Below are 12224 nucleotides of genomic sequence, written 5' to 3' on the forward strand. Positions count from 1 at the left end.
TAGACTCCCTCAATAGCCACAGGATTGTGTCCCTATCCTGGTAATGCAGAGGGCAGCAATAATCGGGGCACGCCAGGGCTCCCAGCGGAGGTCGAAGGTTCAACGAGGGATCAGCATGCTCCACCGAGATGTGGACTGTCAGATGTTCACCAAATAGGGACTTACGTATCTCCTCGAGATCGAGTTCAATTTTCCCCATGGCAGTAGACTCATGCAGGCCAGGATCCTTCAGGATCAGGCCTCTAAATCTTCATTCTTGGCCTTGATGACATCAGGGACCTTTCCCATTTGTAGAAGTTGTTCATTATATATTATGTCAGCATCCTCAGTGTAGGACACTGTAGTAAAAGTAAGCTCGCAGGAGTCTAGGTAGCTTCACAAAGATATCCTTTAATCGACCTACTCGAGCGGTGTTGCACTGCCAATTCTGCAACCGCTCGCTGCTTTCGAAACCCAACATTCTTTTCATAGCACGAGCGTGCGCGGACTCCAGCAAAGCGCTCGAGCTCACAGAACCCGCTCGTGCATATTCAGATATAACCCATCCCCCACCGTCATCATTTAACAACAAGAATACAAGAGCTAAACAATTTACAAAAGAATAATAAAACAATTCTCCCTAAAAGAAAATATAAACTTAACACATACCGCAAACCAAAGTTTTTTTTTTTTTTAAAGAAAAATACACTTCAAGAAAGATTTCATTTTTTTTTAAGTCCCTCACATAATCATTCAAAGATGCGGGTGGTCTTCTCACTCTTCCACTTCTGAACTCGATTTTATTTTCTTCTTTCTCCACACAAGATTGCTCGCCCAGATCATCCATCTCATTTCCATTGAGCGAAGAACTTGGCGAAGTATCACAACCTGGTTTCTCAACACCTCCCTCAGATAGCATAAACCCACTGCATTCTTCATCATCATCAGTGACGTTCATATTTCCTTCACCAACACCACCTTTCTGATATAAAGCCACACTCCGTTTTTTCCACTTAGTGACATTGGTCAAAACAACATAAAAATTGTTTACTTGTTTGACCTCTGAAGGACCCTGAAACTTTGACCAACCTGCACCACTACGTCCATCTTTGACTTTCACCCAATCTCCAACTTGTATATCAGAACATCTGCCTGACTGTGGGATCTCCCCATGATTTTCCAGCTTGGTCCGATCACCCTCCAACCAACCAGGAACCAACTTCGATCTGGCCTTCCGCCCCCTCATGAACTCAAATGGTGTTTTTCCCTTGTCTCTCAACTGCGTGGTACGATTAGCCTAAATCGCCTCTTGCACAGCTGAACCGACGTTTTGGTTTCCCTGCACCGCCAACTGGATTGTACCTTTGACCATTCGATTTATATGCTCAACAATGCCATTGGCTTGAGGGTAATAAAGTGCAGTGCGTCTGTGAGTGATACCATAAGTTAGCAAAAACTCCTTCATCTCAAGGGACGTCAACTGCGTACCATTGTCAGTAATGAGGGTATGCGGACAACCTTCCCTCAGAAACAGTACCTTTAAAAAAGAAATAGTACTCTTTGTTGACACTTCCCTCATAAGTTCAACCTCCATCCATTTACAAAACACATCCACCAGGCCTAAAGCAAACCTTCTATCTTGACCTACCCCAGGCAGTGGCCAAATAAAGTCCATACAGACAGTATGCCATGCTTCATCGGGATCTTCAATATGACCTATCAAAGACTTTTTGCCCAGTTTTAGCCTCTTTTCACTCTCCTTACACTGAACACACTCTTCCACCCACTGAGCGGTTTGCATTTCAACACCAGGCCACCAAAGGTTTTCCTTAACTCTTCTTTGAGTCATCGTTTGTCCTAAATGTCCTTCATGTGCCTAATGTATAATTTTCCTTTGTAACTTTTTGGAGGCACAAATCTATCGCCCCTCATCATCACACCTCCATCCTCCAATGACAGCTCATCCAAAACCTTGATATAGTGACTCACAGATACCGCCACAGCGCTCTCTCTCCTTCCTCCATCAACAATCATTTTACTCACATCCTGCAGTACGGAATCATCCATCATCCCTTGCAACCACTCTTCTTTAGAGAAAGCACCCACACCATGTTGCACTATATCCTCCACCCATGCTACCTCTCCATCTTCTCCCTTCATTAGCAGTGCCTCACCATCAACCAATTTCCAATCCATCGCCAGCTGTGAGAGAGCATCAGCCTGTACTTTTCTCCATCCCTGAATGTATTAAACACTGTACACATACTGTAAACGAGCTGCCAATCTGGCCAATCTTGCAGAACCCTTGCCAGCACCATCTGCTGATAACACCTTAACTAAAGGCTTGTGGTCAGTTCTTAACTTGAAACAAATGCCCCACAAAAATGTCCTGAAATATTCCACTGACCAAGCAGCCGCTAAAGCCTCCTGCTCAATGACCGAGTAGTTCCTCTCACTTTCAGTGAGAGAGTGCGAAGCAAAAGCCACCGTCCTCTCCACAACTTGGTGAATTTGAGACAAAACCGAACCCACTCCAGAGACACTAGCATCCACAGTAAGAATGGTAGGAGAAGATGTTTCAAAGGGTAAAACATTCCTGCTGTACATCTGACCACACAAAATTGCAACCTTTGCGCAATAACACTCTCAACCCTTCTGTTTTGTCAGCAAAGTTCTCAACTAATTTTGAGTAGTACTCTATGAGACCCATAAAGAACCTCAATTCATCTTTGATCTTTGGACATAGAGAGAGTTTGATGGCTTCCAACAAATGTTTTTTAGGTTTTACTAATTTTCCCGAAATGGTGTGTCCCAAATATTCGATCTTTTTAGTGAAGAAAACACACTTCTCCTTCCTTAGTGTAAGCCCCACCTCCAAAAGTTTTTTTAACACCTTTCTCAAAATCTGATTATGTTCCACAATAGTTAACGCAAAAACTAAAATGTCATCCTGAAAAAATAAAACGTTGTTGAAACCCTCGAATACAAGTGAGATCATACACTGAAAGACACTTGCAGCAGATGATAACCCAAAGGGCATTCTGACAAAGCGGAAGGTACCATCCATAGTGATGAATGCGGTAACATCGCGCAAATTATGATGTAGCCGTATTTGATGATAGGCAGTCTTGAGATCCAATTTGGAAAAACAATGTCCTCCATTAAGTAACATAATGAGTTCATTGATGTTTGGTAGAGGCAAGTTATCCGTCACAATGTTCTGATTGATGCAGCGGAGGTCCACACAAAATCTTAACTGGCTATTTGATTTTTTGTGATGACCACTGGAGAAACCCATTCGGGAGCTTCAACAGATTCAATAACCCCCCTCTTTTAACATATCCTATAACAACTTGCTTACCTCCTCCCTAACAACAATAGGTACCTTACTCACCTTATGTTTCACTGCAACAGCTCCCTCCCGGCTTCATACGAATTTTATGCACATAACCCTTTAACTCTCCCAACTCTTCTCGGAACATCTCCCTTACTTCCTCAAGAATGACACTGACATCCACATCATCAACAATCAATATTTGTTCATTACTTCTAGGATTTACAATTATATTCAAGTCATACTGGTGCATCCAACCCAATATTGGTGGTCCAGACTCGGCCACATACACTTTACCAAAGGTTTCTCTTGTTTTGAAGCTAATAACGGTTGAAAAGAAACCCAAGATCTCAATCTCTTCCCCTTGGTAACCCCCAGGACAGATATCTTTAGCCATCAACTCAAGCTGCGGCCAATTCTTCATAAAAATATCCTTGGGGATAATTGTGTTTTGATCCGGTATCCACCATCAACTCAACACTCACTCTTTCAACAGTGAACCACGCTTTGGGCCTACTTTCTGTCTTGTCACGGTTGACTTTGTCATCCTCACCTAAGATAAGTATGCGATACATCATCTCACATCTATCTTCACACGGCACCACACCTTTCGGCTTAGGCCACTCAACACACATCCGCGCATAATGACCTGTACGCCCACACCTCCTACACTTCTTACCCAAAGCAAAACACCCCTTAAATTCACTATTGTGTGAACTACTACCACATCTGTTACACCTCTTCTTGTTCACATTTATTCTCTGAATTTTCTGAATCTCTTGTGTTTTTTTTCCACTGCAGCCACACCACTACCTTTGGTTTCCACATCTCCTACAACTTCCTGCGATATTTGTTGCTCCCTACCACCATTACCATACCTTCCCATTTCTTTCATGCATAAGTCTGACTCTTCTTCAGCTTTGGCCAGGTTAACCGCATCTTTTAAACTGGGATCCTTTACAGCCCACAGCCTTTTTTGAATCTTCCTGCTCTTGCACTGAACCACTAATTGATCCCTAATCATTTCCTCACACATCTCTCCAAAATGGCATTTCACAGACAACTCCCTCAATCTGGACACAAATTCGTCAATTGACTCCCCCACCCTCAGTGGTTGGGTATAGAACTTATACCTTGCTAAGACCACATTAGTTTCCTTAGCAAACCTATTACTCAATCTTAATCTGGATTCCCTGTACTCATCAGTAATGCGTGCCCCATTGTTTGTAGCCACTGGAATATACTTAAAAAGTATCTGCGCTTCCGAACCCAAACAGTTTAATAAAATTGTTTTTTTACCCACAGCAGTAAACGCTTCACTGTCCAATGCCAACAAATAATTGTCAAACATGTCTCTCCAGTCTTCCCACTGGATCGCAGGTGTACCTTGATGTGGAAGAAAACAAGGTGGTGCAGTAATTGAAACATGCTCCATGACTCAAGCTCAAATTCGAGCCCACACTTCACAACATAAAGGCTCTGCAGCAGCGTGTAAACCCCAGAGGCACAATAAACGTTAAGGTGTACACATCACCGTATGTGCGACAAATGGCACTCACTGCTGATCCCAGAAGACTAAGATGTGCACGTTACCGTGAGGAGAATTCTGCAAATATCCACAGTTGTTGACTCCTTCACTTGAAGAACTGTGTGCACGCTGTAAGTGTGCACATCACTGTACAAGGCAACAATGTGCACCCACTCTTGGGATTGTTGAAAGTGCAAGAAGAATGAAGCATAGCGTTTATCAAGGCATCTCCAGAAGAAGAAAAGACGCTGTCACTTTAAGGCCATTACTCCCCTTTAAATCCAGAAACACCGGCAGCTTTAAAGGTAACTTCCCCTTTAAATTTCAAGTAAACGACCAGGCACCACCTCCGTATCTTTCAAGCTACGCCCCAATCTCCAGAAACGAGGCATCTCCTCCACACGTTGTTCCTGCCTGGGAAACGGGTCTCCTGCCTCAACGCGCCATGCTCAACATCGGCATGCACAGATAGCATACCTCGCCGCTCGGTAGATCAAAACGTCTGCTCTCCGCTCGTCGCCAAACAATGTAGTAAAAGTAAGCTCACAGGAGTCTGGGTAGCTTCACAAAGATATCCTTTAATCGACCTACTCGAGCGGTGTCACATTGCCAATTCTGCAACTGCTCGCCGCTTTCGAAAACCAACATTCTTTTCATAGCACGAGCGTGCACGGACTCCAGCAAAGCGCTCGAGCTCACGGAACCCGCTCGTGCATACCCAGATATAACAGACACCTGTTCTAGCTGACCCAGGCGATCATCATGCTTTCCTAGCTTAGCTTTCATGCAATCCAGTTTGTTGATGAGGGTATCCATTTTTTAATCTACAGTGTGCAAGCTCTGTCGCACCTCAGCGAATAAAGTTTTCATATGAGGGTCTGGGTCTGCGCTGGGGGTTCTCCACCCAGCTGGGCATTACCCACCTCTAAAACCGCCCACCTGGAAGGCGTCTTTGCCTTAAAGATGATCTTGGACTGTTTTGATCATGCTTCCCCGTGCCTCCAGCCTCTTCTGCACCACCAAGTGAGCAAGGTGCGACAGGCCATTAGATTTAAAATTCAGGGCTGTTATCTGGGTGTAGTGCAAGAATGCCTGGGGTGCATTTAGGCTATAGCATGTAGTTTCCAGGCGATGGAGAGCAGGGGAAAGTTCAGTAGGCACCAGTCGGTAGTCCCAGAAGGAACCCACATGTCGGGGTTGAGGAAGCTCCTCCTTGTCACTGTGTTGCAGAATGCACCAGTCTCACGTCACCCCAGGTTCTTGGGAGGTGGGGAGGAGGAGCAGACCCAGATCCTCAGAAAAAAGCATAACGTAAGGCAGAGGACAACACCTCCAGCTCAGGAGTGGTGCCCAGGGTTGTCGTTCAGGAAGTTCGTGGCTGGGTCATTTCTCAGTCTTATGGGCCCGGGTTGGCAGGCGGTGATCATGGAGAGAGGAAGCTGCTCCTTGTCACTGTGTTGCAGAAGGCACCAGTCTCAAATCACCCCAGGTAATTGGGGGGGGGGATGCAGACCCGGATCCTCAGATATGGGCCCTCAAAAAAGCACAACATAAGGCAGAGAACTACACCTCCAGCTCAGGAGCAGTGCCCCGGGTTGTCGTCCAGGGAGTTCCTAGCTGGATCATTTCTCAGTCTTATGGGCCCAGGTTGGCAGGCGGTAATCACCAAGAATGGATGGTGGTTAATGGGCTGATGGGTTGATGTTAGGCAGCAGTAGCAAGGAATGACCGCCAAAGCAAACAGCTGAAGTGGCCTTGGCTCCTCAGTACATCAGGACTGCACAGGGGGGCGTGCCTTCTCTGTCTCTCGTGTCTCCCAGCAGCCACACCAGTGATCCTCCGTATTGTTCTGGGCAGGCAGTGGGCATTCTGCATTGTTGCTGGTCAATGAGGTAGGCACCCTATCATGGAGAACACCACCCACTCTTGGTTCAATCTTTGTGGGCCCACTGCAGAGACACTCGCACCCTCGCCATTCGGCGAGCCGCCTCCTCGCGTTAGAGCAGCTGGGTCCCAGAAAAACTCCAAAGTACTCATCCTGAGGAGGGGTGGCCATATTGCGGGCCCCTATTCAGCAAGATTCTGTAGCCTTTGCCAGCCTCCAACAGTGCTCGTTCAGCCAATTGCCCAGCCACAGCTATCCCAGGCTGCACTCTGCAGCCATCACCTCATCAGCTGTGGCGCGGATCTGCATTGGCCAGCAACTCTGAGGAAACAATTCCGATTCCCTAGGGTTGCCAAACAGCCCGGGGGCAGTCCCACCGAGGGGCACCCACAGCCAAAACAGAATGGCAAGATTAATGCTGGGTTAATATCCTGGCCTGTGGAGCCTCCCTAGTAGGTGGCTATCTTCGGCGCAGCTCTTGAGAGACCCTTATTTGTGGTTTTATAAGTCAGTTCACGTGAAATTTTTAGATCTGTAAATTATGTAATTTGAGAACGTTTTTTATTGAGCTATTTTTAATTACTGAGAGAAAAATATTACAGTTTGTGTTTCTCACTGTAGACATCAATGTGCTGGCCACTGATACTTTTGGATTAATAATTTCCTAATTATTTTATACAGGCTTTATATTCTTTATTTTTTACCTTTGAAAGTAGTTTAAATTCCAAAGTTTTGCCAGGTGATGTATCTGTGGTGGAAATATGATTGAGTATATTTTTTAGGCAAGAATGTAATTTTACTCTCTCACATTTGCATTATTATTAGTGAGCTGCTGCTGTGTTACAAGGCTGAAAACATGTCACTTTCCCTGAATATTCGATGTCACATAATTTTTGAGAATTTGGGTGAGTGCGCCTGTCCACTGTCAGTGACCTAGCCAAAGAGGGCATGAAAAAGCTGAAATTGGATCATAAATTGTAATCTGTTCTGAACAGAGCCCCCCAAAATATATACGTCCTTGGGCTCCCAAAATCCTTAAGTTGTCCCTGAACGCATCCCACTGTGGTGCATCCAAGGACCAAACCTAATCAATTCTCTCTTTACAACCTAACCCTGTTGCTTTGCGTCCTAGGGGTGAGCAAGGTTTCAAGCCCTAATATTTTGCAACTTTGTATAACTCTTTGCAAAACAATCTTCCTGCTAGTCACTGCACTGGCTGTTGAACTCATTTTAAGTGATATATGACCAATGCCCAGTGCCCGCCTAATCCTGCTTACAACCTGGCAGTCACTCCAGACAAGGTATGGGGCATCATTTTCCAACAGACTTAACAGTCCCAAAACTGTGTTGTCTGCCCTCTCTGGCACCTACCAGAGGAGTCCTACGGAAGGCTAAAACTTGAGTGTGTCTGCCCAGCTTACAGTTCTCTCATGTACCCCCAGGGCCACCCAAGCAGGAAGCGATGGATAAAGAGGTGGGGTGTCCCACTTCCCCATTAATTATTAGGAATAAAAATGTCTGGGAAAACCTTCCAAAGACTCCGATGCACATGCTATTAAAACGTGAACATTGCTGTAGAACAGTATGCCTTCTATCCAGGCCACTTACCTTCTCTCCTTGCAGCTCCCAGTCTCTGAAGACAATGATACTGACATTTACAAAAGTAATTATTGGTTTATGTGACTTGAGTTGTTCTACATCGTGCTGTGTTACACTGCGTTATGTTTAAGAAAGGGAAATAATGTATTTTCTAAATTATATCAGTATCACTGTTTGCTTTGAGATTTGTGGGTTCTCCAAGGTTGATATGTCAGATGAGTTTGATTGAATCAGTGCAACTTATGACATTTTTCAAAATTAAGATCTACAGCATATTTGAGGTGGGTTATTCTGAAATAACAAGCTGCCCACCACAAAGCTGGGATTAGTCAACTCCCATTCTTTGACCATCAATGAAGAGGTACGCCACTGATTTAGCTCCATTGAAAGGCAATCAGCTAAAGTAAATATTTAACTGTAATTAATCAAGATTCTTCAAAGCAAGTGGAACTATTCAGGCAGATATTAGTGCAGATAAGAGAAACCAGAACGAAACAAATAAACAGTTAGAATTTAATTCTGTGCACCACCACCACGCCATTTTTTATGTCAAAGTGGCTGTTTCTCAATGCCTCTTACGTGTGGCAGTAGATAGATCCTCTCCTCAATTATACTAAGCACTTTAATTTTATTTAAAAAATCCAAGAACTCCTGATCAAGAACCCTTATCATCATGTAATTTTCCTACAGCCGTTCTTCTTGACCTAGCAAATGTCTTCCTACCTGGAAGGCGAATACTCTGCTTTTGAGATGGTTTTCCACTGTCTGTGATGATTAAAGGTACAATATGTACTTTTGGTTCCAGCCAAGTGTTTCCCATTGTAAGTGAAGCATGAGTATCTAGGAAAATTTTGAGAAAGAACAAAAGTGAGAAGAGCAGTCTATAAGATGAGTTTCAAAGTAAGTTAAGCAATTCAAAGATAGGGGGAAAAAACTTTGAGGATCTTTCTTGGATACATACCATTGATGGAGCTAAGTCTCCAATTATTTTGAATTAACTGATCATTGGCTAGGGAGAAAATGAAAGGGATGCTGTGTTCCACCGAGTCATGGTCAAAGGCGCTAATAGTGATGGACTGCTTATCCCTCTGTGGGGTGCACAGATATTTTCTAGAATAATCGCCAACCAAAACCGGGAGGTTGTCATTGACATCCAGGATATGAATCACCACTTCTGCCGTTGCCGATATGGATGGGCTGGCTGCAAATGAAGACACAGTGGTAAATATTTCTTTTGACATTTTTATTTGTATTAGGACTTTCAAAAAGAGTGAAAACGTCTTTAACATGCTTGACGAAATTGAAAAAAAAAAGCTACGTTCACCCCATTATTTCTTTGCAAATGTATTCTACGTCTCTGCCATTTATATAAAAATGTTTTTCAAGTAAGGTAAATAAAATTGACTTGTATACCAGAATGTTGGAAAAGATTGCTCATGTTATCACTAATGGTTAAAAACATTCCTGAAGAGTGATGGTTAACCAGACATAACATGCCCTCTAGCCCCTGACTCAAATGTGAAACAAATACACCTTACCTGCTATCCTTAATCCACCCCCAACAATCAACGCCTTCCTTCCTTTCCTCTCCTACAGCTGTGCTTTCTGCTTTCAGTCAAATAAGCGCTGCAATGACAGGCCCTGACATAGGCTGTCCAGTCTGGCCTGGAAGATCTTTAGGACATAGCAATAGTGGGTGAGGAGTTTTGTTATCAACTGTTGCTCCTTCATAGCAGTGAAGTATCAGATTTTAAATCTAGTGTGAATTTCCGGCTTCTTTTGAAAGCCATAACAATATATAAAAGTGCTTGATCGAATACAGAAGTTGTAGAACCTTGCAGTGAGGGTTAATTAAGAGACCTTAGGGGAGTGACTTCACAAATGTGTCAGAAAAATTCGGTTCCCCAGGACTTTGTGCTAATCAGTTATGAATTAAATAACAATATAATTTCACCTATAAATCTATACACAAAGACTGCAATCATAAACGTTGTGTATCATGTCTAGTGTAAGGGCTATCCTTTCAAAGGATAAACATCAACTTTTCAGGGACCCCAAGTCTTCTGAGAAGAGGACTCACAAAGAAAGGTGTAATTTTGCAAGGCATGAAGTTACATTTAGGAATTTCAGACAGTTATTTTTTCTTGTGATTCACAAACGTCCACCGCATGCAAATGGAAATATCTGAAAATATACTTTACTTTAAACCTGTAGATTTGTGACTGGTATATAATCCACCAGTCAATGGTTACATTAATTAGTTAATGCATCCTACCTTATTGGAAATTAATGCCATCTAGAATATATTTGGCAAGGGGAAGAAATACCACCCTATGAAATATGGGGCACCATGTAGCTTTTCACATATTTTAAACACACTTACTCCTACCTTTTTTCTGAATCTAATTATGCATGTTTCTAGGCTGAGAATGGCCATAGCCACCACTCCCTCCCTGGCACTCCCTTTACTGTCTCCCTCTTCCAGCCCCTACTGCTAAACCTATGACTGTGAGAATTCCACTGTAGTTGTGAATTCTCCTTAGTCGTAAGTTGAATTTGTGATCAGAAGCATATATTTTGATTTTCTCAAGCAAAGTAATGTGCCATGAAACTTTTGTGAATCTGTCCTTCAATGAGAAGTCTCCCAAGGAGCATGGCTAGCTGGCCATGATGGCAGACATGTAGACTACCAGCTCTGCATCAGCCCGCAATAACTACTGCTTAATCCCCCACACTGGGCACCATCCACACTCAGCACGGCAGACACAGGTAGTCGGAAGGGCCTGGGGCACTACTACTGATGAGAGATCCAGGGCATCCCCCTAAGCTCTGGGATAGCCCTCAGGCCGCAAACTCACCGGCAAACATGCCGACCAGGCCTACCTGACTTCGCAGCAGCCTGGACACAAGGAACAGCCCACTGATTTGTGCAAACATCGTCACTCTGGTCTGAGTGGGGGCGTGACTTGTGGCTGGGCATCTCTACTTTGCACTGCAGACCGGACTATGTGAGGGGTCCCGAGTGGCCGGGAGACCAAACAGAGCTGATAGCATCATGGGTGAGTGCAGCTACTGGGGCGGCGTGTGGCTGACGAGCTGCGGCTCTGCAACACTGTGAGTGCCCCCCACCTCCCCTCACCCGTTAACTTGCTGCTACCAACACTACTGGTGTGTTTTCTCCCTGACTGCGTGACTGCACTTGATGCCACCAGGCCCTGGCAACAGCTCAAGCCGAGGAAAGAGCACTGCAAAGAGAGGCAGTGTATGAGGCTGGCCTGGCTTGTAGTGGGTACCAGAGGTACTTACACCTTGTGCCACGTCCAGTTATCCCTTATTAGTGTAGAAGAGGTGTTTCTAGCAGCTTAGGCATAGAAGGTAGCTATGGCAAACCAGCTTAGGCTGAACTAGGAGACATGTAAAGCTCCTACTATACCACTTATATCATATGCACAATATCACAAGAGAACACAATACACAGAGTTACTAAAAATAAAGTTACTTTATTTTTATGACAATATGCCAAAAGTATCTCAGTGAGTACCCTCAGTAAGAAGGTAATATATATACACAAGTTATATCTACACAAACCAAAATTAGGTAAGTAATAGCAAGAAAAGTAATGCAAACAGTGTAGAATCACAATAGGTTGCAATAGGAACACATAGGTATAGGGGCAACACAAACCATATACTCCAAAAGTGGAATGCGAACCACGAATGGACCCCAAACCTATGTGAGCTTGTAGAGGGTCGCTGGGACTGTAAGAAAACAGTGAGGGTTAGAAAAATACCCCACCCCAAGACCCTGAAAGGTAGGTGTAAAGTGCACCTACTACCCCCAGAGAGCACAGAAGTCGTGATAGGGGGATTCTGCAGGAAGAACAAACACCAGCAATGCAA

At 44.2% G+C, this 12224-nt stretch overlaps 1 protein-coding gene across 1 annotated transcript in view; it reads right to left on the reverse strand.

The window, feature by feature from the left end:
- Window positions 1-12224, reverse strand: part of CDH16 (cadherin 16) — an 841291-nt gene that overhangs the window by 276866 nt on the left and 552201 nt on the right. The window contains exons 14-15 of the mRNA XM_069217207.1: window positions 9287-9526; window positions 9049-9165 (exon numbers count right to left, since the gene is read on the reverse strand). Of these exons, the coding sequence (XP_069073308.1) occupies window positions 9049-9165; window positions 9287-9526 (357 nt within the window). The remainder of the gene's footprint in view (window positions 1-9048; window positions 9166-9286; window positions 9527-12224) is intronic.

The sequence above is a fragment of the Pleurodeles waltl genome, chromosome 12 (assembly GCF_031143425.1).
Source record: "Pleurodeles waltl isolate 20211129_DDA chromosome 12, aPleWal1.hap1.20221129, whole genome shotgun sequence".
NCBI lineage: Eukaryota > Metazoa > Chordata > Amphibia > Caudata > Salamandridae > Pleurodeles > Pleurodeles waltl.